This window comes from Mesoplodon bidens (assembly GCF_964165515.1).
Source record: "Mesoplodon bidens genome assembly, chromosome: 8".
Lineage (NCBI taxonomy): Eukaryota > Metazoa > Chordata > Mammalia > Artiodactyla > Ziphiidae > Mesoplodon > Mesoplodon bidens.
Window position 1 is genome coordinate 98,121,027 of NC_138165.1, and position 27,921 is coordinate 98,148,947.

Consider the following 27,921-nt stretch of genomic DNA (forward strand, 5'->3'; position numbering starts at 1 on the left):
AGCTTGGATCTCAGAATGCCTTCCCCACATAAAGTGACTAGATTTCCAGCAAAGCCTAGAAAGCAGTCTGATTCACCATGAGGTGAAATATCAATAGATTCACTGTGTTCCAGAACCTCTTAGGAAGCCAGGACTCTGCAGCCCTTTTCAACACCCTGATGGGCTGGGGTGAGGGGTCAGAATCGGTTTCCATGGCAGCAAGAAGAAGCCTCCAGCAGCAAGAGGTGGACAGGGCTTTGGTAACCCCTTGATGGTGACTTGAAGGTGGGGAGTTGCTGCTCCACTTCCGTGTTCTGCCAATTCCTGGCTGGCTGAGTTAGGACTCTTCAGGCCATAAGTAACAGAAATGGGGGAGTTGTTACCAAGGATTCGGGGGTAGTTTGGGAGCCCAGGCTAGGAGGACCTTCACTGTGGCTGGAACGAGGCACCGCGGAGCTGTCTGTCAGGATCAATTGCTTGCCTTGCCTAACTTCTCTCTGTGTCTGCTTTATTTCTCCCTTGTGAGCACTCAGCAGTAAGACCACTTGCCTGCCCCATGGTGTGGTCTCCCGCTTGTGAATTTTCTTCTCCTTAGTTCAACAGATACCAACTGGGGTCTATGAATCCAAATGCCCAAAGAGAAAGCGTTTGATGATCCCAAATTTGGTCAAGTGGTGTCCAGCCCAGGGCCAACTAGCTCTGACCAGGGGGCCAGGTCATATGGCTCAAACGATGGCTGCCAATCTCCTCCCCCATTCCTTTCCCATCCCCTGGGAAGAGAGTGGGTGAAGGAGGAAGGAAATCCTCCCATAAGAGCAGTGTGAGATGGCAGACCCTGAAAAGAGTATGTAATACATTTTGTAACTTTGGGAAAAATTACTTCACATCTCGGAGTCTCAGTTTTCTCCTCTAAAAAAAGAGATAAAACTACTTGCCTCTGAGGGCTGTAGAATTTACATGCAAAAATTTGCAGATGAGTCCTAAACTCTCAAAGCTCTAAAAACTGTGAAGGATACTCTTAGTCTAGAACAACATTCACTAAGTGTTTATTGAGCAGTCATTACACACTGGGAATACTTTTCAATACAAGAGTAAGGAGTAAAGATAGGGCCTCCCTGGTGGTGCAGTGGTTGAGAGTCCGCCTGCCGGTGCAGGGGACACGGGTCCGTGCCCTGGTCCAGGAAGATCCCGCATGCCGCGGAGCGGCTGGGCCCGTGAGCCATGGCCGCTGAGCCTGCGCGTCTGGAGCCTGTGTTCCGCAACAGGAGAGGCCACGGCAGTGAGAGGCCCGCGTGCTGCAAAAAAAAAAAAAAAAAAGAGTAAAGATAAATTCCAGGGATAGAATGTGATTTAGTAATGGGAAGAATACGTTTTAGAGTCACAAAGACCTGAGCTGAATCCTCCTTCTGCCACTTGGTTGTGTGGCTGTGGGCAAGTTTCCTACCTCTGAGCTGGGAGTATTACTCCTTATTACCCCCTAAATGGCCCTACTTGGTCCCACCTCTCCCAAGTCAATCCCTGCACTCAAGCCTCTCCTGCCAGGCTGGCCTCCTGGTGGTTCCACCGACACTGCTGAGCTTGGGCTGCCTTTAGAGCTGCAACTTCCTCTGTCTGGAATGCTGTTTCTCCTGATCTGGATTGGGGGGGGGGGCTCCTTCTTTTTTTTCAGGTCTCTGCACAAATATCCTCCTCTTGGAGGTAACCAACTCACCTACATGTCTTCCCCCTACCCCACCCACCTTGCTCCTCTCCATAGCATTTGTCGCTTCCTAAAAGTACAGATGTATTTGATTTTTTAAATTAGCTGTCCCCCAACTAAAATATAAGTTCCACGATCTAGGGCCTCTGGTGTTTCAACTGACGTATCCCCAGGCCTAGAAGAGTGTCTGACACTAGTAAATGCACAACTGTCAAATACATGAAGGATGAGGGCTACTGGGAGGATAAAGTGTGATTAAATTAGTTATGGCATGAAAGTACTGAGCACATGCCTGGCACTGAGTAAGTACTTTACTGGGTTGAGTAGCATTCCCTCCAAATTCACGTGCACCCAGAACCAGTGAATGTGGCCTTTTTGCAGATGTTACCATGTTAAGATGAGGTCAGACTGGTTTAGAGTGGACCCTCGTCCAATAACTAGTGTCCCTATAAGAAGAGGGAAATCTGGGCACAGAGAGTCATGCAGGGAGAATGCCCTGTGACAACAGAGAAGGAGATTGGAGTGATACTGGCACAAGCCAAGCACTGCCACCCCAGCCATATAAGAAAGACAAGAAGTGAGGATTCTCATTTCATCACAGGAGGAAAGTGAGGCATACTGTGACATCACAAGCCACTGGAAGCTGGAGTCAGTATCTGGTCCCCAAGGGGATATAATGCATTGTCTGAATATGCAATTTTTTGGCCTTATGCTCCATGTACCATGTTTGGCTTTGCCTCTTTTTCCTAATTGGGAGAAAGGAAAATCGAAGCATCAAATTTGGGAGATAACATCACTCAAGTGTCTTCATGGGGAATTATTTCTTTTAACACATACAAAGAACAGGTGTGGAACTTCCCTGGTGGCACAGTGGTTAAGAATCTGCCTGCCAGTGCAGGGGACACGGGTTCGATCACCGGTCCAGGAAGATCCCACATGCCGCGGAGCAACTAAGCCCATGCGCCACAACTACTGAGCCTGCGCTCTAGAGCCCGCGAGCCACAGCTACTGAAGCCCATGTGCCTAGAGCCCCTGCTCTGCAACAAGAGAAGCCACTACAATGAGAAGGCCACACACCGCAAGGAAAAGTAGACCCAGCTCACCACAGCTAGAGAAAAGCCCCTGCACAGCAGCGAAGACCCAACACATCCAAAAAATAAATAAATAAATAAATAAATAAATATTTTTTTAAAAAAAGAAAGAACAGGTCCAAAACCACTACAATTCCAGCTGTTAAAACTAAACCACACAAAAAAATACAACAACAACAACAAAAAACTAAACCACAGGGTTTGGTCCCAGTGACTGTAAATGACAGCAACATTGAGAAGAGAAGCCTTCTGCTTCTAGGACTGAACATCTCTGTGTGTGACACAGCTGGATTGTGAAGGCAGGTCTGTGCTTCTTCTGCAAGTTAAGTGGGGAATGGTATTTCCCAATACTTTCATTGCTCTCTCAGCCACCTTGATCTTGCTCACCAGACAGGACTGGGAAGGAGAGAGGAAACTCAGGCATGAGGGAGCCCACGTCATCCTTGAAAGCTACATCCCAAAGACCTGAATTGACATCTGGATAAACAAGGTCGTGGCAGGTGTTCCTCCATAGTCATTTGTGCAACCAAATACTTAGCAGGACTTACACTGGGCTACCAGGAAATGCTCAGCCTTCAGCTGCAGACTGAAGACAGAAGGATTGAATTGCACTTTCGTTGCAAGCAGGTCATCTGGGCCTAATTTGACTCTTGCCTTTCACTCCCTGTGAGGAAGTGCAGTGCCGCTAGAAGATTCAGGAGGGAGGAGGGAAAACCAAGGTCGACCAGCAGGGTGTTTTCTTTGCTGTTCTGCTGAGATCCCTAAAGCAGGCGCAGGTGTGGGGAGAAGTCAACCTCCTTGCCGTTCTTTAACACCTTGTTCTCTTCTGGTCTAAAGGTCTAGAGGCAGAGCGGAAAAAAGAGGTAGGAGAGGGGCAACCACCATCTTTCTTAATGCGGAAAACCAAGAAAGAATCAATTTTCCTCTCCACCTGCCTAAAAGTGTCCCCCAGTTGCCAAATCACGAGGGCAAGGGTAGGGACGCAGAGGATGGCTCAGGATCCACTTCGAACCTACTCGGTTCTTGAGCAAGGTCAAAGAAGTTTGGGCCCGTGGGGAGACGTTGCATCACGCAGAGTTTGGTAAGAACTTGGGAATCTTCCCTAGGGGGTGCTCCCTCTACCTGCCGGAAGTGGGCAAAGGCAGGACTACAGACGGGATGCGGGGAGCTGGAGGGGACATCAGACCTCCCCTTGAGCTCAAAAGTGAAAGGAAGGTCACTAAGCGATCAGCCGGCGCACGCCAGGATGGACTCACGCAGGTCCACACGTGCTCGGCCGCTCCCCATTAGGTGGCCCTCCTGCACCAGCCGGGAGGGGTGGAGGAGGCGCGGTCGGGCGCAGAGAGGCGCGCTGTAGACACCTGTACCCTTTCGCCCAGTTCCGAGCGGGCCGGACGCCAGGGATCGCCCGAGCCCGCCCGGGCCCGCCGGGAAGGAAAGGAGGGCGGACATGCCTGGCGCAAGGTGAAGGCGAACACCTGGACGTCCGCGTGCGCGGGGCGGGCGCTAGGACCCAAGCGGCGCACCTGTTGGCTGGCGCCCCGGGCCCCGCCCGCCACCCCGAGCGCCCGGCCCGGCGAGGGCGAAGGCAGGAGGGACAGTGCGAGCGGGGGGCACCGGGTGGCGGCGGCGGCGGCGGCCCCGGGATCACCATGGCCGAGCTGCTCTGGAGCCTGCAGGATTCCCAGCTCGTCGCCAGCTTCCAGCGCCGCTGCGGGCTCTTCCCCGCGCCGGATGAAGGCCCCGGCGAGCCCTGTGCTGGCCCCGCGGAGGGCGCGGCGCGGGCGCCCGGGTTCGGGCATCTCCCCGCAGCCAAAGGCAGGGGCGCCGGGGAGCCGGCCAATGGGCTGCGGAGAGTCGCGGTCCCGCAGGTAACCGCGGGCCAGGTGTTCGCAGTGGTGGGGGGGAGGGGACAGCTCGCCCCGCCGCCTGCGGACTTGCTGGTCCAGGCGACTCCGCGACGCGGCGGTGGGTGCGCGCCGATCCTGCCGTGCCGAGAGGGCCCCATACCCGAGCGGCGACCCGGCTGCCCGCGCTGTGGGTACCAGGGAGGGGTGGGTGGGAATCCAATCCCTAGGATGACATCCTCTAACGCTGCCAGGTGGCAACCAGGTCTAGTAAGACTTCAGATGCCCCCAGAGCTTTAAATGCAGCCTATTTGGAGACTTTCTACTTTCATAAGTAATTAAATTTATGTTCATGCATATTCTCCCAAATGTGTAAGAGTTACATAATTGAAAAGAAGAGCGGAGACGTCCTTGGCATTTTCACAAGAGGCTTCCCTGAGGAGAAATTCTGACCACTCCCCCCAGGATTCTGAGTTTCCACCCATCCCCCTTTCTTTGATCCGCACTAAAGGCGTGGAGGGGTGCTCAGCGCGCTCTTCACCGTCCTGCAACTCCAGCTCTAAGGACCGAATTTCGGGTTTAAGTATTGCTGCTGGAGAGATTTATAAAGCCCACCCCCTACCTCCAGTGATGTTGTCCAGACAGCGCTTCGCTCTCTCCTTCCCCCAGAGTCTTAGGGTCCCTCCTGCCTGGTGGGTCTCTTATTAACTGGCACCAGTGACTTTTAACAGATGCTGTCAGGAGTGAAGCTAACCACGCTCTCCTCTAGGCGTTCGCAGTGTGGTTACACAATCCACTGCGGCTTTAGGAAGCCAGCGCGTCGTCGCAGTGCACAGGGACTCCAGAGGGGAGGGACCAGACAGGCTGCAGATGCTAACGTGCCAGGGCTGCTGTCTGCCGGGGAGCAGGGCTGCCCTCTGGGAGGGAGGGCTCCCTGCAGCTGTGAGATGCCCTGGGCCGCCGCAGAAGCTGCCCTTCTGGGGAGGGGAGGTAGGAAGTGTGGCAAATGAAAACTGAAACAGTGTATTAATTACAACTCTTTGCGGGGGTGGTGGAGGAAACCGCGTATTTTTCTTCCCAAAAGTTTTGGTGACAGGAGGGTGGCCTTTATGTGTAGATTTCTAGATCTGGTAACTGAGGAATTATGAAGAACCTGGCTTCCATGTGCAATGGAATATTATGGGCATTAAACTGTAGGATTTATTTAGAGGCTGGGGGGTGGGTTCCACTCCAGAGAAATCTTCCTGAGTAGTACTTTTTTTTCATCTCTTGTTGTTCATTCTCTGTCCCCATGACACCCAGTAACTTGTAGATGAGTTTGAGAGCCCCCTTCCCCCTTCCCCTTTCCTCTTGCTTTGTCTTTAAAATGGGGTAGAGGGAAGGAATAAGAACCAGTCTCCATCCTTGGCATTTTCTGGGCACACACACTTTATACCCACAGGCAGATGCACGGGCTGCTCTCTGTTGCTCTTTCCTCAAGGGTCCACTCTGTCTCCCTAATTCAGGAAGCTGACGAAGAGCGCATTTTCCCCCCAGTGTTTCTCGAACTGTTTTAAACATTACCCTTAGTCATGTAACTTTCAATTCTGGAAAAGGACCATCTTGCCCTTTAAAAGCGAGATGAGCAGATTTTCTTGTAGAGAGGTGTTATCTTGCCACTTGAAGACCCTGATCATGAAGTGAACCAAACGGAAAGGTCGCCCCCTTTCCATCCTACACACGACCGCACTCACTATCCATCATGTAAAAGTATAAGAGAGCTAAAAATTCACGATAAGAAATCACCACATTGGTATGTGATGGGAAAAAAAAAAGAGAACACTTGATAAATAATGGGTTAATGTTTTTAAAGGTGGGTTAGTGTCAAGTGACTTGGGAAGGTTAATACTTTGCAAGTACAGGTGGAGTTGCCAAAAGAAAACAATTGCATACCTGCCCCATATAATTGATAAGACCTTAAGGGGACAGCTGACAAAACTTCTCTCCAACAGCTACTCTTCCCCTTGGCCTCTGGCCTTTGCCTGGCCTGTGGCCTGTGCCTGCCTGAGCTCCCTGTCCTTCTTTCTCTAAATAAACTCCCATTCATCCTTCAGTTTCAAAGGTCAATTCCTCAGGAGACACTTTCACTCACCTTCCAATCTCCCTCCTCCTTTTATAGGTTCTCTTTGCTCCTGTGTTTCTTTACAGCAGTTATCACATTGTGTAAGCACACCTTTGTACTGATATCTGATTATTGCCCGCCTCTTCCAGTGAATGATAAGCTCTAAGAATGCAGGCAACTTGTCTAGCTTGCTTAGTATTTTCTCCTCATGGCCTGGCATGTGGGAGCTCAGTGAATTTTGTAAACAGATGAGTGCAGATGGCAATATAAAATTGCCCTTTAAAAGCAAAACAAGCAGATTTTCTTGCAGAAAAGTGTCTTGCTGCTTGAACAGCCTGGGCATTCAATGAGCCAAATGGTAGGGGTTTCCCCCTTCCCATCTAACACGCTTCACTCACTATATCGTGAAAAAGAGGGAGCTAAAAATTCAAGATAAGAAATTGAGGATTTCTTAAAACTGAAGCGTAAATATTGAAAATCAAATTTTTCCACATAACTTAGAATTCAGGCAGCACCAGGGTATTGATTTAAGACACTTCAAACAACAGTGAAGTTGTTTTCTTCAACAATCTAAGTTCTTAGATTGCAACAAATCTAATCCTTCTCACCTCCCATGTTTTCTGTATTTCTTGTACTGCTTAAAGCAGGGACAAGTAGGGAAGTGATTAAGTGAGGGCTTCCTTTACACATTCTTGTAACACGCTACTAGCTTCAAGATTAACTACACATTTACAAACCAGGTCCGGGCTGGGCTTGCACAAAGCTGTCATTGAATAAATCAAACTGGCCCTCATAGATTTCCCAGTAGTCATGCATGTCACAGACAGAAAAGGTTTGCGTCCTAAAGAGTTGAATGCTTTGTTGAGGGCTTTCCAGATATCACACAGTCAGATCGGTGACTTAAGTCTAAACTTCTTTCTACTGTGCACACCTTTCAGGGAAACAATCCGAGGCTTCATTCTGTCTGTCTCATTGGGAAGGTATGAGGTGTTAGGACTGGTTGGGGGCAGGGTAGAGACTGGATGGAAAGAGAAACTATTGCTTTTGGTTTGAAAGTGTAACTGGTTTGCAAGGGTAACCAGAGGAGGACGTTCTTGGCAGGCACCAGGACAAAGAGACAGGGGTCCTAGGACCCAGCTAGGAGGGCAAAGGCCTGGACGGAATTATGTTTATTTGTTCTGGGGTGAAGCCAACCTTGAATACAATGGTATTTTGATTTCTATCATCTTCGCTCACTCAACACAGTTGCATTAAGTTAGATTTTGTAGTGCCTTTCCCATTGTTATGTTAGACCGTGGTTAATCTTTCGAAATTGTGCTGTGCTCAATAAATACTTTTTGATAACTATTTGCTCAGACATAGTTCTAAACTTGGATTGGGGAAGGGATCAAAATTAGGTTATTTTTAGAAGTCTTTGCACTCCCCGTTTTCCTCTTGAAACATTTGGGGTGCTCCAAGTCTGTCCATCTACAAAACTCCACCCTTGATTTTATCGGTTTGCTTAAGTGCAAAGGACCAGGAATCAAAAGACCAGGATCTGGCTCTGCCCTGGGATCATTCTGAACTTCTCTGGGCCTCTGTTGTCCCACCTGCAAAGTGAGCAGAGTAGAATAGAACCATGGGTTTCCAACTGTGGCTATACATTATAGTCAGTTAGAGGGGCTTTAAAAACAAAACAAACAAAAAAACCAATGTCCAGGATCCAGGTCAGAATTGGGGCCCCAGAGAAGCTGGCAGACAGAAGGGGGAAGCTCTGAATTCTCTTCCCTTGGGACCCACCACCCTTAGTGTGTTCAGGACAAGGGTGGTGATGGCTGGAAGCAGAGGTCATGGTGGCTGTTGATGTTTTGGCTTGATTATATCTGAACTGGCCAACAGATCAATCTTCAAGTTTTGATTATCTTTAGATGGATGCTCAGGTAGGAAATGACAACATAAGCCACTTTGAAAAGGTACATTTGATCTTTTTCTTTTTCTAGTTGCAGATATCGTTCAGATGAGAAAACTTGGAAAAAATACAAAGAAAAAGTTAAATCCATGCCCATTATACCACTGCCCAAAGATAATCACTCGGTAAATGTTCAACCTGATTTTTAATGGCTATACATTACTACACAGCGTGGATGTACTATAATTTAGTTGGCCTCTTGATGGACCTTTAGGTTCTTTCCAGTTTTTGCATTAAAAATAACATCTTTGGGGACTTCCCTGGTGGTCCAGTGGGTAAGACTCCACGCTTGCAGTGCGTGGAGTTTGATCCCTGGTAGGGGAAGTAAGATCCCATATGCCATGTGGCATAGCCCCCCCCCAAAAAAAAAAATCTTTGTACAAGTATCTTTGCACATTACTTGATAGTCTTTTTTAAAAATTGAGATATAATTGACATGTAACGTTATATTAGCTTCAAGTGTATAACATGATTCAATATTTGCATATATTGTGAAATGATCACCACAATAAGTCTAGGTACCATCCATCACCACACATAGTTACAATTATTTTTCTTGTGACCAGTTTAAGATCTACTCTTTCGGCAACTTTCAAATATACAATATAGTGTCAACTATAGTTATCATGCTGTTCATTACATCACCATGACTTATTTATCTTATAACTGGATGTTTGTGCCTTTTGACCGTCTGCACCCATTTTGCTCATTGCCCTCCCCCACCCCTACCTCCAGCAACCACCAATCTGTTCTCTGTATCTGTGAGTTAAGTTTTGTTGTTGTTTTTATTGTTTAGATTCCACATATAAGTGAGATCATACATTATCTTTCTTTTTTTAAATTAATTAATTTATTTTTGGCTATGTTGGGTCTTCATTGCTGCGCATGGGCTTTCTCTAGTTGCAGTGAGTGTGGGCCACTCTTCATTGCGGTGCGTGGGCTTCAGTAGTTGTGGCACATGGGCTCAGTAGTTGTGGCTCGCAGGCTCTAGACCGCAGGCTCAGTAGTTGTGGCGCATGGGCTTAGTTGCCCCGTGACATGTGGGATCTTCCCGGACCAGGGATCGAACACATGTCCCCTACACTGGCAGGCAGATTCTTAACCACTGTGCCACCAAGGAAGCCCCCATTATTTATCTTTCTCTGTTTGACTTATTTTACTTAGCATAGTGCCCTCAAGGTCCATCCATGTTGTTACAAATGACAAGATTTCCTTCTTTTTTACGACTTAATAATGTTCCATCGTGTGTATGTGTGTATACACAAGGGAATATTTTATATATATATATATATATATATATATATATATATGTTGCTTTCATGTTTTAGCTGTTGTAAGTAATGCTGCAATGAATATGGGGGTGCATATATCTTTTTGAGTTAATATTTTCATTTTCTATAGATAAATACCCAGGAGTGGAATTGCTGGGTCACATGGTAGTTCTATTTTTAATTTTTTTTTTTTTTTGCGGTACATGGGCCTCTCACTGTTGTGACCTCTCCTGTTGCGGAGCACAGGCTCCGGACGCACAGGCTCAGCGGCCATGGCTCACGGGCCCAGCCACTCTGCGGCATGTGGGATCTTCCCGGACTGGGGCACAAACCCGTGTCCCCTGCATCGGCAGGCAGACTCTCAACCACTGCGCCACCAGGGAAGCCCTATTTTTAATTTTTTGAGGAACCTCCTTGATACTTTCCATAGTGGCTGCACCAATTTACATTCCCATCAACAGTGCACAAGGGTTCCTTTTTCTCCACATCCTCGCCAATGCTTGTTATTTCTTGTCTTTTCGATAATAGCCATTCTGACAGATGTGAGGTGATATCTCATTCTGGCTTTGATTTGCATTTTCCTGATGATGATGGTGTTGAGCACCTTTTAATGTACCTGTTGGCTCTTCTTCTGTATGTCTTCTTTGGAAAAATGTCTGTTCAGTTCCTCTGCCTATTTTTAAATTGGGTTGTTTGGTTTTTTGCTCTTGAGTTGTATTAGTTCTTAATATATTTTTGAAATTAACCTCTCTTATCAGATATATGATTTGCAATTATTTTCTCTCATTTAGTTAGGTTGCCTTTTCATTTTATTGATGAATTTCCTTTGCTGTGTAGAAGCCTTTTAGTTTGATATAGTCCAGCTTGTTTATTTTTGCTTTCGCTGCCTCTACTTTGGGTGTCAAATCCAAAAACCATTGCCAAGACTGATGTCTGTCTTTGATTGCTTTCTTAATTTAAATTTCCAGACTTGTAATTGCTGGGTAGAAATATGCATATATTTTGGCTTTTATTAGGTATTACCAACTTGTCCTGCAGAAAGGGTGGAGGGATATGTAACTAGGAGTGCAGGTTTTCCTATGCCATCACCAACCTTAGGTATTAACATTCTCTTTAATCTTTGGAGAAAATAGGCCACTTCTGCTTCTATCTCATCTTGGCTTCCTTTATTTCCAGCTAACATTTATTGATCAGCTACTGTGTTTCTGGGACAGTCCTCAGCCTTAAAGATACAAAGATAAATAAGATTTAATTCCTGCCCTGGGAAAGCCACCAAGAAAATGGTGCAGTGCAGTCAGTGCTAGAGTACAGAAGGAGAAATACGTGATCAGGGAGACAAGAGCAGTAGTAATGGTGATCCCTAAGGGAACCCATGACATCTTGAGTCAAGGCTTAAAGAGCAGAACGAGTCAAATAGATGAAAATGTGAGAATCTCTTTACTTTACATGGAAATCTCATGTAATAAAACATAAAGACATATTATTATTTTTGATGAATAGTGACAAGTTCAACTTGGGCATAATAAGAGTCCCAGCAGGAGACAGATGGCCTACTGATAAGGGGTCATTGAAACCCTTAAAAATGGTTAAAGTGGCAAATTTTATGTTATGCATATTTTACCTCAATTTACCAAAAAAAAAAAAAGAGAAAAAAGAAAAAAACAATATAACATAGGCTCTACTCTGCTTCACTATGTGCGTGAGCTGCACATAGTGACTTCCTTCTGAAGAGTACAATATGGAAAGGGGGGGTGAAATAAAAGAGTGACTTTACAATGTAGGAACCTGATGGACACTTCCTCAGCCAGATGATCAAGGCTGATGTCAACAGTGATAAGTCATGATGATGGATGTGTTCTTGGTTTATATTGAAACGATATACTCTTGATACATGTTGAAAATGTCACTTCACCTCTGTGGTCTTCTTCCCCCAAACCCAAATCCTTATTCTAATCATGAGAAAGAAATCAGACAAATCCCATTTGAGGGGCATTCTACAAAAAACCTGTACTCTTCAACAGCGTCAAGGTCATCAGTCATGAGGAAAGTCTGAGAAACTGTTACAGCCAAGAGGAACCTAAGGAGCTATGACTACTAAGTGTAACTGTGGAGTCCTGGATGGGACCCTAGAACAGAAAAAATGGACAATTCAGTGAAAACTAAGGAAGTCTGGATAAAATATGGACCTTGGTTAAAAATAACCCGTTAGTATTGTAACCAGTGAATCATACTAATAAGACGTTGAAGATCAGGCAACAGGATGCAGAGTATATGGGAAGAATGTGGAATACATGGGAACTCTCTATACTGTGTTCTAAATTCTTCTCTAAATTGGGAATTCCCTGGCAGTCCAGGGTTAGGACTCAAGGTTAGTCAGTGGTTAGGACTCCTCACTTCCACTGCAAGGGGCACAGGTTCAATCCCCAGTCGGGGGAACTAAGATCCCAAAAGCCATGCAGCATGGCCAAAAATAATTAAATAAATAAATAGAAGAAAATAAATTTTTCTGTAAATTGAAAACTGTTCTAAAAAAATAAAGCCTATTTAAAATTTTTTAAAAGGCGGTGGGATCATTTACAAAGGTGTAGGCAGGGCTGGAAAAAAATCAGCATGGGAGGATGAAGTATCCTGGAGCAGGCAACTTCAGCCTAGAAAGGCAAGGGGAGAGGATAACTTCTGGTAACCCCAGACCCAAGGAGAGCTTAGCTGTCAGAGAGAGGCCCCTGACTGGAGCTGAGGCCTTTAGTAGAGTAAGAGCTACAGCCAGGCAGGAGGAGAGGAGAAAATATATCTTAAACTCCTTCTCTGTATGCCCTCTCATATCCTGCCAATGCCTCTCCTCATCCAAATTCAATCAGAAGCCAGGGAGCTTGGGCTGATGCAATCCGAGAAGGTCGGCCTCCCTGGAGAAACATGGAGACTGGATCTGGAAGGATGAATGGAGAATATCCAGCACACGTTGTGTAAGGAAACTGGTGAGGTTATATTGGATAGAGTGTTGAGCTAGAGCCAGAGTTTCAGGCTAAAGCCTTAGTGTGGCTTCCTGCAGAATTTGGACTTCATCCTATAGACAGGGGGATGGCAAATCAATTTCATCCCATGTGCCAAATCAGAATTTTCAACGCAGGCACGGTGATGAGAAAGGTTCTCGGGTGTCACTGTGCTTAATCGGAAAGAGTGTGGGAGTGAATGGCAATGCCTCTGTGGGGCACTGAGGGACCTGGTGCTGAAGCATTTGAGAAATGGCGATGTTATATTCAAACAATAGCAAATATGGGATTAACGTTAAATCAAGCCTTAGTATCTGTTTTGGGTTCTTGGTGATACTTTGAGTGTCTCCTGTGCCTGTAAATGCCTTAGGAGGAAAGAGACCACAAATGGTTTCTTAAGACGTAGGTTGCTATGTTTTGAATCAGGGGACCCCATCAATATGGCTACAAGCTGATTGGATCAGGGGTCAGCCCTTGAGTCAAAGGAGCCTCTTTAGGCTGGTCAGCATCTTATGAAATGGCCCTGCATGGGAACTTCACCTAACTGGGATATTGCGTAATGGGGAGTGACTAACGGAACCAATCAGATTGCTCCCTTAGGGACTCTGAATGGAAGACCCAGACCTAGAGACATAAATGGTAGAGTCGTGATGGACTTCAGAGAGAAAAAGCAGGTCATAAACAGAAGCCTTGAGACAGAGAAAGCAGTAGCAAGGCAGATGCCCACAGTAGAGAGGAGGGCAGAAAGTCTGCACCAGTGGGTGGTAAAAGCAGCAGGAAAAACTCCAAGTGGAGAAAGAAACCAAGTCTTGAATGGTAGACTCCCCTTCTGAAGGGGGAGGTGCTAGAGGACTGCTGACTTTGAGGTAGAATGGCTCAGGGTGAGGCTCACACGGGCTGTATGGCTGCAGGCGGGCTGTATGGCTGCCGGCGTATTTCCTTACTTCTGAGGATTACTGTACAACTCCTCTCACTGGAGGGGACCTGAGTGGCTGTCCACTTGCAACCAGAACATGCTGGTCTCTAGTGCTCTGAAGACTTGCACATAATTGCAATTAAATCATTAGTTCTAGCATTTTTGTGAAGCTGGGAATGGGGGCGGGGGGCTGTGAGGGAGGGACCAGGGTCCTCTTCCTCACCTGTGCATCCCCAGTCTAACGTATGCCTGGAACATATTAACCTGTCCACAGGTACTTAACAATCCCTATTGGATGAAGCATGTAAGGGTGTGCTAAACTCAACATTTTCTTTCTTGGCAGAAATATGGTCACCTGCCCTCTCCTGTCAGAACTGGGGTCATTTTACCCCTGACCACTTTAACTGGCTGTGTCTTCCTTTAGCTTAATGTTTTTTTCAGTGTTAGCTCCTTCCTTTTTACCAGGAAACTGATGAAGGTTTTGATTAATGAATAACTTTTTTATTGGTTTGCTTTCTTCTGTTGGACACCATGAAGGGAGTTCAGGTATTGCTAAAAATTGATGATGGTGAAACACCTGTCAACTTTTAAAATGTGATTAGATAACTATGTTTTTTTTAGGAAGGCTGTTGACAGCAAGCCTAATCTAATTTTACCTTTCTTATAATTAAGATGTTGAAACTTTCCAATTTTAAAAGCACTTTCACTTCTGTGGTTATAGTTAATGAGTAAATCCTCTGCTGTCCTGATAAGAATTAATGTCTCGAGCAAAGGCATTCTTCTTACATTTTATTTGGCATACAATTTTCCTGGGAAAAAATACTGTCAATGTTTCCTGGCAACACATTTAGAAGGCTCCTATCTGTGTTAGAAAACTATGGAAATGCTAAAATTGGGGCATCCACTGGTCTTTATAATTCTGCTTGCCTGGTGAGATACTTTCTGCATGTTAAGAAAATGAGATACTGAAAAATCCGGTCAAGACTGATTCACATTTTTTTCCTCTCACTCTTGCTTCAAACAGTGTGGGCTAATTAGCAAACTGTTTTGAAAACAAAGAAAAAATCCTTAGGCATGGGCCAGGGTGGATGGGAGGGAGAGGAGTGAACCACCTGAGATCTTGAGGGCGTGCTTAGGAATCTTGGGAAGGGGAGTAATGGTTTCCTCAAACTATTTTGAAATATTACCCCTAGTCCTCCAAACGCCTATGGCAGTTTTATACCTCTTTGTTTAATAAAACAAAATGAAACGATCCAAAACAAAACACTGGGTTCATACTTGCTTTTGTTAATGCCATGTATTTGTAATCATGCCTCAGAGGAGAAATGTCCTCTGTCATCTCCGGGTACGTTTTGATTTTTCCAAGTGGTAAAAACTTTGTTCTCATAGAATTTTATGGGAAACAGCTCATCAAAGCAGGAACTCCTCTGGGTAGGAGGAAGAGTTGATGATGGTGAAAAGAGGGCTCCTGGGGGTAAAATGTTGGCAGCTGAGAGGCCAGGGCTTAATTGGTGGGGAAAGGGCATAGGTGAATTTTTTTTTTTTGCAGTTAAAAAAAAAAATCATCCCCTCTTGATAGGTGACTTAAAAGGTAGCCGTGAAATAGAACATCAAAGATTTTGTTAAAAGTGTGACAAGTTAAAGGAGCCTCTGTTAGAAATTGGTTGGTTTTCTTCTCCTTTCTGAATTTTGATTGATTTTTTTTCAACTAGGAAGGTGTCCAATACTTTGGAATTAATTTTTATGCTTTTCTACTATTAAAAGAATGCATGTTTATGTTAGAAATAGTGGAAGACACCGAAAAGTATAAAGAAGAAAACAAAATCCTGTCATAATTTTGCAACCCAGAGAAAAATATTAAAGTTTTAGAGTATTGTTTCCTTTTATCTCTATGAAAACATAGAATATTTAAGTTATCAACATCCTATGCACGTATAATACTGGGATCAACTTTTGTCACTCATATCATGAGCATTTCCCCACATAACCGAACATTCTTTAATTATATGATTTAATAGTTGTATTATAGTTTATCATACGATTGTAACTTAATTTTTTTAAGCATTTCCTAAAGTACGTATTTAGTTGTTTCATTGTTTATCTTTGTACTTCAACTGGAGTTTAAATATTTAATTACTTCCTGAGAACTGGAAGAGAAGCATATTTCAGAGCTCTTCACACTAACTACCAAATTGCTTTTTGGAAAATGTATCTCAATTATTGTTCTGAACAGCAATCCAAGACTGCTAGCCCATTGTCAGCATTTTTTATCTTCTTGTTGTCCATTTTCTTTTTCTTTATTATAACTTCAGTATAATAAGTGCAGAGGTATTAAATGTACAACCTGATAAATTTGACTGTATGTCTAGATCCCCGTAACTATTGCCCAGATAAAGACATAGTGCAGTTCCAGAAACTCAAAAAGTTCCCTCAGGCCCCTGCCAGTCAATACCACTCTAACCCCCAGTAACTGCTGTTTTCCCTCCGCCACCATAGCATAGTTTCACCTCTTCTCGAACTTCACATAAATGAATCATATAGGATGTACATTTTACATGCCCTGCAGCATCCACTGCACAAACATATAATTTATTTATCAGTTCTACTGTTTATGGACACTTAGGTTTTTATGAATAAAGGACAGCATCAAGTATTTTCTTTAAAACATTTTTATTTTTAACTTTCATTTTGAAATAAAACTTTAAAAAGTTTTCAAAAATAGTACAAAAAATTCCTATGTACTCTTGACCTATATTCTCCTAATGTTAACATCATATATAACCACGGTATAATTATCAAAATGTAGAAACAGTATGTAATCTATGGGCCTTATTCAGTTTTTATGAATTGATCTACTAATCTCCTTTTGCCATTCTAGGATCTAATGTAGAACCATACATTGCATTTAGTTGGTATTGTCTCTTTAGTCCAACCTGGAAGTTCTTCAGTCTTCCTTTGCCTTTCTTGACCTTGACTCTTGAAGGGTCCAGGCCAGTTATTTTGTATAATATTCCTCAGTCTGGGTTTGTCCTATGTTTTCTCATGATATTCAGGTTCTGTATTTTTAGCTGGAATACCACAAGAAAAATATTGTACCTTTCTTAGTGCATCATACCAGGAGACACACAATGTCGATTTGCTCCATTCCCAGTAATTTTAACTTTATACACCTTTAAAGGTGTTTAAGTGGTGTCTTCCAGGTAAATGTTTTCCTCTTTGTAATTAATATGTATCTTATAGCCTGGTATTCTGAGGCATTATAAATATCTTGTTTCTCTGTATATTTTCATCCTCTAATTTTGTCATCCATTAAAAAAATAATCTGCCAAATTAATAGCAAAATGAAAACATCTCATTATTTTAATTTTGTATTTCTTTGATCTCTAATGAGGATGAGTGTTTTTCTTTTGTTTAGCAGATACTTGTATTATTTTCGTGAATGGTCTGGTCATACACTGTTTCGACTTTTCCACTGTGACTTTAATGGGGGATATTTTTCTCACTGACTTTTGATGGGCTTCTCAGTTTATCCATTGTGCACCAAAATCTTCCATCGTACATCAGTTAACGTAAGCTCACAACTAATGGATTCCTAGTGTTTCCTTGTAAAGAGAAAATATTTGGAGCCTGAGGGAGAGAAGGATGATAAGGGAGCATGATAGCTCCCTTCAAGGCATCTGTGGGTTTAGATACTTCATGCCTGGTCCCTTGTCCTGCCTGCTCCTTCCAGGTCAGCCCCATCATTTGCAGCCTGTGAAATGTTTGTGATACTTCAGTAGCCTCAGGCAGGGGCTGGAGATTCTGTAAGAGTTAAGGAAAGCATATATTCCCAAGCAACCCTGAGCCAAGAAGGTAGTATATGCTTAGAGGATGTTACCCTCACGTTATGACATGATGACTGTGAAACAGAAAAATGAATTCGTTCTCTTGTACATTTGCAGAGGGTGGCACACAGTTCTGGAGTCCTCCCCGAGTCCTGCCTGCCGTGGGTCTCCCCCTTCTGCATGGTCATTACAATACACACATCCTCAAATAGAAGGAATGAAATGAATATTCCCAGTATTTATTCAGTAGTATATTCCCGCATAAGCGTTACTTTTGGAGAGGGCCCAACATCCATTGATCCTTTAATTTTGCCTCCATCTCAGCCCATCTGAAGCCACAGTCATATTTTATTGTCCAGAAATTTTGACCCTGAAGGCCTTATCTGAAATTTCCCAACATGTTGAGTTATAAATGGTCTAACCCTGGTATTTTCATGCTTACTACCTCAGTACCATTGCAGGGATAGAAATGGGACTTCCCACACTCATCCTGAGTACTTCCCAGTATAGACAGGTATACTTGCATAGATTATGGAGCCCATGTATCATAATGAAGCCCATAAAAACAATATCCTCTCTTAGGTTTAGAATGATTTATTTGCTCATCAATACTTCCCCTCCTCTCCCCATGACTCACCCGACCCTCAGCCCAGTTGATTCACCAGATAAATAATCTATAATGAGAAAATGTTACTTTTGAAAAGAGAAACTTACTTGATCTTTAAAAGTTAGTACTAAACATACATTTACCATGCAACCCACAATTGCAATCCTGGGCATTTATCACAGAGATACGAGATCTTCTTCACACAAAAACTCGTACATGATTGATCACAGCAGCTTTATTTGTAATAAGCCCCAAACTGGAAACAATCAAAATGTCCCTCAGTAGACGATTGGCTCTGTAAACTGTGGTACATCCATACCATGGAACACTATTCAGCAATAAAAAGGAAGGAACGATTGATACACCCAACAACTTGGATGGATCCCAAGGGCATTAAGCTGAATGAAAAAGCCACTCTGAAAAGATCACATACCGTATAATTCCATTTATCTAACATTCCTGAAATGACACAGTTATAAAGATGGAAAACAGATTAGTGGTTGCCAGGGATTAAAAATGGGGGCATGACTATAAAAGGGTGTAACAAGGAATATCTTCGTGGTGATGGAATAGTTTTATAATTTGATGATAGTAGTCGCTAGTGAGTCTACACGTGGTAAGTTGTCCTAACATTATACACACACACACTGTACCAGTGTCAGATTCCTGGTTTTGATAAGTAATTATGTGAGGTATAATTATGCGAGATGTAACCATTGGGAGGAAATGGGTGAAGGCTATACAGTATCTGTCTTACTACCTTTGCTGATCCTTGTGAATCTACGTTTAAAAATCAATATTGCCGGGCTTCCCTGGTGGCGCAGTGGTTGAGAGTCAGCCTGCCAATGCAGGGGACACGGGTTTGTGGCCCGATCTGGGAAGATCCCACATGCCACAGAGCAGCTGGGCCCGTGAGCCATGGCTGCTGAGCCTGCGCGTCTGGAGCCTGTGCTCCGCAACGGGAGAGGCCACAACAGTGAGAGGCCCGCGTACTGCAAACAAACAAACAAACAAACAAATAAATAAAATCAATACTGCCTTATAAAAATTGGTTCTCACAGCTTTTACTGCAGGCATTCTGTGCACTGCAGGAAACCCAGCGTGCAGAGTGCAACTCTAGGGAGAGTTTCCTCTGAGGCCCCTCTAGAGCTGGCCATGCTGCCGTGTCGATTTCCAGAGCTGCCGGGGTTGATTGTAAACCTCCTGCTCACTGGCTTCAGCTACCTGCCCAGGGAAAGCACAGAGAAATGTTTGAGGGTCAAAAAAAAGCACATTTGCCCTTAACTTTCATTCGACTCACTTGTTTTACAACTGCAGGATTTTTGCATTAAAAAATATTTTGTTGTTTTCTGTTTCATTGTCACTTCAAAGTGGTGTTGCAAGTAGGTCAAGTTCACACATCAAGTCTTCACTCTCCCCTCAGTTGTCACTTTTTCTCTGTCTACAGAGATGCTTAGAATCTTGAACCCCCTCCTTACCCATTGCAGAACATCTGCATTCAGCCCTAGCATCCCTAGAGTCTGACATTCTTGTCTTTCTTGAACCAAGAGACATCTTAAAAGAGTCACCTGAGATCAACACTCCATTTCTACTGTATCACTTTTTTTTACCCGGCGGCATGCTAAATGAGGACATTATTTAGCATAAAATATGCTTTTTGAGGTTCACTTTGCCTGTGTGTAATTTCATTGAGGATAGCTGACCAATTTCAAATTAAAAATGATAAAAGAGAGCATTGTCTCTGATATACATAAAAAGCAAAGGAGATTTCTCTTTATTTCAATTGTACTCCAAATGGCAGGGGCCAAGGCAATGGCAAGGGAAGCTGAATAGACGCTCACAAACTCATATTTTAATGGGTACTTTTCCTGGTCTCAAGGTCAACAATATCCACTCCTCAAGTGGTAGACCTCCCTGCCCCTGTTTGTTAGATTTATGTTTTTCTCCCACATGTAGCTTTTTTTTTTTTTTTTTGTGGTACGCGGGCCTCTCACTGTTGTGGCCTCTCCCGCTGCGGAGCACAGGCTCCGGACGTGCAGGCTCAGCGGCCATGGCCCATGGGCCCAGCCGCTCCGCGGCACATGGGATCCTCCCGGACCTGAGCACGAACCCGTGTCCCCTGCATCGGCAGGGGGACTCCCAACCACTGCGCCACCCGGGAAGCCCCCACATGTAGCTTTCATCACCAGGAAGTGTTTATCAAATATCTAATTATAAAAGATTTTTTCAACTATGTTCTACAACAGGAAAACTTAATCACAATATCCAAATCATATCCCAAAAGTTATTAAAATTCCATATATTTCTAGACATGGAAACACATGTATCATATATTTTTCAACCAAAAATAATCAAATATAAAAAATATTTATAACATGACTGAATTTTTTAAACTGTATAAGCACGTATTTGAACAATTTTTTTTTAAAGGATCTGGAGTGATGAACCAAATTTTACCAGTGGTTCTCTCTGGATATTTGAAAATTTTATCTTATTCATTCTTTTCTGTATTTTCTGAATGGTTTTGTTTTGTTTACAATAGAAGGTAGTAGTTTTATATTTAGAGAAAATTAAAGGATTGTCATTTTATAGAAAAAATTCTCCTATGAGGATATTTTATACTTTTGAGGAATATTAGGTACTAAGATTACTAACATTGTTCCATATAAGAATTTTTTAAAAATTACCATTGACATCTTTGTAACAAAATCCCAAATATCAGCTGTTTTGGTCATAATTCTTTTTTTTTTTTTAATGTATTATTTATTTATTATTTTTTTTTCTTTTGCAGTACGCAGGCCTCTCACTGCTGGGGCCCCTCCCACTGCAGAGCACAGGCTCCAGACGCGCAGGCTCAGTGGCCATGGCTCACGGTCCCAGCCGCTCCGCGGCATGTGGTATCCTCACGGACCGGGCCCGAACCCGCGTCCCCTGCATCGGCAGGCGGACTCTCAACCACTGCGCCACCAGGGAAGCCCCATAATTCTTAACTTAGGGAATATTTATTAAATCCTATGAAGTACCCTGAAGCCTTCTTAAATGTAACAATATAGCTCCCTCCATGTCTGTATAAGGACCCCCTGTGAAATTATAGGACACCTTTTCCTGCTCTGTACAAACAACCACGTGAAATGCCAAGAGCTTAAAATACATAATGTTCTTCTGCATTATTGGGAATTTCTTAATGCAATGAAAGATTTTGGCCTCAAAAAGATCTCTTCTTTTCCTGGCCAAAAATGTATTATTAGAGAGCTCAGGAAAGTCTTAAGAAAAGTAGATGTTTTGTGTTATCACCCCGCCCTGCATTCAGTTTTTGGCAAGTATTTTCTGTTGTTTCTTTACAAGCTATTTTGAAAGATCTCTTTTTATTGTTGCAGATACAAACAATTGCAAGTGGTTTTGCAGGCTTGTTAGTTACCTGATAGCAATATCTTGGGCATGTTTTGTGTTGGATCTTGGTTCCTCTTAATCTGATGATGGTGATTAAAGTAAAGCGATCCTGAAGTAGGATTCGATTGAGGGCATCACAACTACCACTGCCAAATGTTCGATGTCATTCTTAACTGAATAATATAAGAATTTATCCATTTTTATTTTAAAATAAAACATAATTACTAATTTCAAAAAAATGAGCGATAGTTTTTTTAAAGTAATATTTTTCACTTTCCTAAAAAATATAAAATAATTTGTAGATGATATTAATTTTAACATAATTTTATTTGGAGTTGTATTAAATCTATGGGTTAATTTTGGAATAAGTGACATCTTTATGACATAAAGTCATCTTATCCCTACACATGTTATATCTTTCCATTTACTTAACTGTTTTTGTATTTTTCAGTAGAGTTTTATAACTTTCTCCATAAAATCTTGCACCCCTTTTGCTAGATTTATTCCTAGATACCTTATATTTTGGTTAGTATTAAGGCAATGTTTTGAAATTGGTTTTCTGCTGATGTGTTGGAATGCAATTGAATCTGGTGTATTGATTTGGCAACCTTGCCAAACTTTTATTAATTCCAACAAAATGTCTCTCATTTCTTTGTGCTTGCTATGGAAACAATCAAAAATGGATTTTATTTCTTCCTTTTTGATTCCTATACCTTTCATTTGTTTATTTTTTTTTCTGCCTTACTGCACGGACAAGGACCTCCAGTATTATGTTGAGCAGAAGTAGTGATAGTACAGACACATTCTTGTCTTGTTCTTGATTTTAAGGGAATGGTTTTAACATTTCACCATGGAGTATTATACTTGATGGAGTTTTCCCCTCCCTCTTAGAGCTTGTTTGCCAAGAAGTGTTCTCATGAATTTTGGCTAAATTGTGTTGAATTATTTTTCTGTATCTATAATGAGAGGATCATATGTGGGATTTTTTTAAATCTCCTTTAATCTTATAAAAGGGTGAGTTAAAAGAGATTTTCTTTGTTGACCCAACCTTCCATTTATGGAATATATACTCAGTCTTTGGCAATCAATAGCAGTATTCACTACTTATAGCGGATATTATAAAAATATTATCTAACAGACTTTTTGTCCCAGTGTATTTTTAAAGTATCTTCCTCCAGCCCCTTCTCCCACCCTTTCTGGCTTTGTTGGGTGATGTTTTTAATAAGCACAGGAAAAACACTGGACAACTTAATAGTTAGTTCATCTTCATGTGTCTGTGAATATTAGATACATACCATAAACTTTGCTTAGTTATGTAAATATTCTTGAGCATATGAAGTATCCAGTTCCTAAGGTGTTAACTAAATGCTTTTCTCTTGGCTAAAAATCCAAAATGTTTAAAAAAAATAGTTTCTTTTTGCAGTGTGTTTTTGGACTCATATTTATGAATCCACTACAGTATAATGGAGTCACATTGGAAAGATTTGACTCAGGGGGCCTCTAAGTTCCTCCTTCCTCAGAACAGGGACTGTTTTATAGCTCAGTATTCTGAAGATTCTGACCAAAAGCAGAACAAGAATCTGCAGATCAGTGAGCGTGGGGCCTGAGAGAACAAACCAGAAATCAGAGTGACCAAGTACTGAATCACAGGATTATACCAAGCAATGCCCCGGAAGGAATCGGCATATTTGCATGTAGTGACCTTTATAAGACACCCACACTTAAAAGGAAAATGACATTTTTAGTAGTTTCTCCCCTAAAAATTGTCACATATTAAAATTGAAAATATATCACTAGACAAGAATGGCGGCTGTCTTATGAAGTAGTGCACCATGAAATGAAAGATCTAGCTTTATCCTGTGAATCATTTTTTTTAAATTTGACCTTCTTTTATTACTGAAGAAAAGGATTTAGGAGGGGCCAGCATGGAGAGAAGGAGAAACAGTGATGTTCCTTCCTGGTGCTCCTCCAATCATTTCTTCTTCCTGGTAGTTTCTTGGGTGATCTGTGTTACTCTAGGAGCAGGTATTGCCATAGTTTGTTCTCCCGTTTTTATCTTTTCAACCATGGGTTTTGGTGTTGTTACCTTGGGTCTTGTGCTACAAGGATGTTGGTCGTGGTGAGCCCTTCGTGGCTGCCCACGCTCCAGCAGAAAGCAGTGTGTTCCACGTCTGTGCTGTACTTTGCGGGGAGGCAGTGTAAGGAATGAGCTAAGATGGCTCTTGGCTTCTTACACGTCCAAACCCTGTGACCTTCGACAGATCACATAAGCTGTACCACCTTGGTTCCCTATGTGTGAAACATTGAGGAGTGGGGAGAATAATCTCAGGTACCTCCTAGAGCCCTGGGATGTAAATAAGATCATCAGTGCTCCGAGTGCTGGACATATTGTGTCTGGCATCAAGCAAGCCCTCAAATGCTAACTATTTTCACCATGGTTTCTGCCGTCCCACCAGCACCAATGTAGCTGCTCCAGCTCCTAATACTGCTAATGTCCCTACCTCTATTTTTATCCAACGGGCCTTTTCTGGAATGAATCTCACCTCTGATGGCAGGGCATGGGTGGTGGGGTGGGGGACGAGGAGTGTTGATATAAGCAGTGCAAATCCTTCTATGCTGCTTCAGAATGGCTTCTACCCTACAATTTGGGTCAATCTTATGCTTTCAGTTGTTGCATTGAAATGTACTAAATTTTGCATTCCTTCCTTCTGATAGTTTGTGGCACCTAATCATCGGCCATGAAAGTGCTTTCCCAGGTCCCGCTTCCCCTCATCTGAACTTGCTGAGTTATGGAAAGTGTATTTTAGAGTGTTTCTTGCTCTGAGATAGCACTGTTAATGTTCAGCCAATACCTATGAAGCACCTAATGATGTGCCAGACCTGGCGTCACCCTCTGAAGTCTCAACAAGGATGTGCCTGCATCCCCTGCTCTGGAAGAGCTCTCAGTCCGTCAGGGGAGACAGGGAGCAGATGAACATAGCCCAGAGGGGAAAGGACAGATTCTCAAAGATCATCAATGTTCAATTGAACAAGGTCTTCCTTTCTCAGATTCCCTCGTTCCCCATAAGAAAACTCTAAGAGACCATTTCAGTAGAAGATGCTTCTAAGATTTCTGATGGAACCATTTAAGAGGATTTGAAATGTACCAAATATAGAAGTAGGACAGCTGACGTTTTCAGGTTTTAGAAAACAATAAATGTGGACATCATATGGGAAAAAAATCCTTGGAGACTTTTTTATTACAGCACGTGACATGTAGGTTTCATGCTTAAGACTAGAATTTTCTAAGTTAAGAGAAGTTAAAAATGGGAAAAGAAATGCGCATGAGTAATGAGATAAAGCTTCGAACATGTGGGTTTAATCCCTGGCCGAACCCCAGCACAGGAGAGTGTTAACTATTCAGTGACCAGAAAAAGGAGGGCCTCTCATGATCCTCTTTTCTACTGACTATGTGCAGAGTTTTGAGAATAAGCCCACCCACCCTTATAGGGCCCCACGTGAGTCTTGGCCATCCGATGCGTGGTGAAGATGGTAACTAATCTTCACTGTTGGCACCTGGCCTTACCTGGGGTGGTGGCTCTCCTTTAACCACTAAGCAGCGGTCACAAAACAGGCAGACCAAGTGTTGGGCTACACACAAGCTTTGTTCACACATGGTTTTACTAGCAACATCTTTCTAGATTTTCTGGCTTCTGTTTTTTAAGAAACTGGGAGATGCAGCAGCACCTGCTTGCATTCCTGCACGACCGTAAGAGGTTGGCTCCCAGTTGCAGTTGCCTCCCTGAAATAGAACAGACTCCCACCCCATTTTATCCCACACCTGCAATTGCTTTGCTGATTTACAACGCTTGCTTAATCCATGTAGGCATTTGAATTTGCTGCTCCTGGTCTAGAAAATTCCAGAGTAAAGGAGAATGTCCAGGGTTCCCAGGGTAGAAGCTCTCAGGACACTCTCAGAAATGGTAGGAGCAGCTTCTCTTTAGTGCTGCCCTGGGGACCAGGATGTCCTGCCTGATACTATTTGATGTAGTCAGGGGTCCCCAGGGGAGAGACGCGGAATCACTCTGGAGTGATTAGGCCATCAAAAGCCACTGTTGTTGGTGGGAGTGTGCATGCAAAAGCCTAGGCTGATGACTGCTGATGAGAAGAAGCCTTGAACTTTGCCCTTTCTGAATCCTCCCAGGCTTAGGTGGACCTACCACCTGCCCCCTCCACACACTAGCCCAGGAGCTTCATCCTTGGACTAGGCTTGAGAGAAAGGACATGGTGGGTTTTGAAGAATGAAGTGGATTTGCATTGATGGAGGAGATGGAGAGAACATTCCAGAAGGAGGGAACCACAAAGTGAAGGACTGGTGGTGGGAATGAATGTGCCATGTGGAAGGAACACTTAGGAAACCAGATGGACAAAAGCAGAGGAAAAAAGTGAAAATAAAGTTGGTTAGTTGGCTACTCAATCTGTTCTTGAATGCTAGGCTGAAAACATGGGGGGCTTCATTCTAGAGAGCTAGTGGTTGTTCCTTTTAAACAGGGGAATGACCTGAAGAATGCAGACGACGAGAAAGGTTAATTTGGGGGCTGAGTACAGGGTAGGTTGAAATGGTGTGAGATAAGAGAGAAGTCGGGGAGCCATTGGAGGTGGTGGCTGAAGTCTTTCCCCTGGATTCTGGTCATGACAGGAGAATAAAGAGAAAGTGGTGAGTCAGAAATACCAAAAGCCAACTGACAAATCTCTCTCTTTTTTTTTTTTTTCTTATTACATGAGCAGTATATGTTTACTATAGAAGCTATATAAATAATCAAAAGTTTAAAGTGAAACAGTTAATCTCAGTACCCAGATTACCCAGAGATATTCCCTCTTACTATTTTGGGGTATAGATTTCTGGACACCTTTTCTATGCGTATGTTATATATATCTTTAACAAAAATACTGGTTTCCAATCTGATTTTCTAGTTTAACATATCTTGATCTTTGTTCCATATCAACAGACGTTTGTTTTCCATATTTTAATGACCACATAATATTCTATTTTCTATTCATTATTTGCCATGATTTATTTTTGCCAGTCAGGTGAGGTCATTTCCATTTTTTTCTGCTAGTGTTAACACTGTAATGAATATCTGTGTGCATATCCTTGTTGAAGGTTCTGAGACATTTTGAAAGCATTGTCAAGACTTGAAGATGGATGCCTTCTTTGCTCATTGTATCCAAAGATAACTCAGCATTTGGACTCTAAAGAATTTGGGGCATGATGATTATGTTACCGACATAAATGAGAAAATATGGGAAAAGGAAGAATTATAATTTTGAAGGAAGGCACTATAGATCAGTTTAAAATTTTTCGCTATAGGTAACTAAGCCCTGTTAATAGTTGCTTGAAACTTTTTCTTCTCATGTAACAAGAGGTCTAGAGTTGGTGAATGCTGACATTTTGTTCAGCTGCTTCACAATATCATCAAGGACTCATGAAGCTTCTGTCTTTCTGCTCCTCCATCCTTAGCTTTTTGGCTTATTGTCTCATGATGCTAAGATGGCTGCTGTTACTCCTGGCATCATAGCCATGTTCAAGTTAAGAAAGAAGGTGGAAGTAATGGCAGCTACCTCTATCCTTTTTACAAACAAGACAAGTTTATCCAGTAGCTCCTCCTCACCTCCTTACTTCTCACTGTCTAGACTGTGTCACATGCCCACGCCTAACTGCAAATGAGGCTGGTAAAGGAGAAAGTAGAATTGTCCAGATTGACTTGCCCCATTGCCCAAATTCCAGTCTGAGTTAGGGTTTTGCTAACAAGCCAAAAATTGCTTATTAGATACCACCCATCTTGTGGGTGGTAAGCAATTCATGATGTCTTAGATACTGTGCTTTGAAAAACTGAGTTACTGAGGCATTCAGGAGGTATTTCTCTGGGCAGCAAGGCAGGCCAAGGCTGCATAATAGAAGAGAAGATCAGAATGATTATTGCATAACCATAGAGGGAACCAAGGATGGTAAATCAGACACTTAAGACAGCGTTTAACAACACATTATTGAGTTTGAAGGAGAAAACTATGAGACGTGGGGAGAACTAATATTTATTAATTTTATGTAGTTGAGTTTTTTTTTTTGTTTTTTTTTTCTGAACGTGGGCCTCTCACTGTTGTGGCCTCTCCCGTTGTGGAGCACAGGCTCTGTACGCGCAGGCTCAGCGGTCATGGCTCACGGGCCCAGCTGCTCCGCGGCATGTGGGATCTTCCTGGACTGGGGCACGAACCCGCGTC

General features: G+C 43.1%; 1 protein-coding gene across 1 annotated transcript in view; it reads left to right on the forward strand.

Moving 5' to 3' along the window:
• Positions 1-4,421: 4,421 nt before the first annotated feature.
• The window catches only part of SGPP2 (sphingosine-1-phosphate phosphatase 2), a gene marked incomplete at both ends in the record, with an annotated part of 131,169 nt that continues 107,669 nt past the window's right edge, over positions 4,422-27,921 (forward strand). Inside the window, one exon of the mRNA XM_081242182.1 lies at positions 4,422-4,640. Coding sequence (XP_081098308.1) covers positions 4,422-4,640 — 219 coding nt within the window. The remainder of the gene's footprint in view (positions 4,641-27,921) is intronic.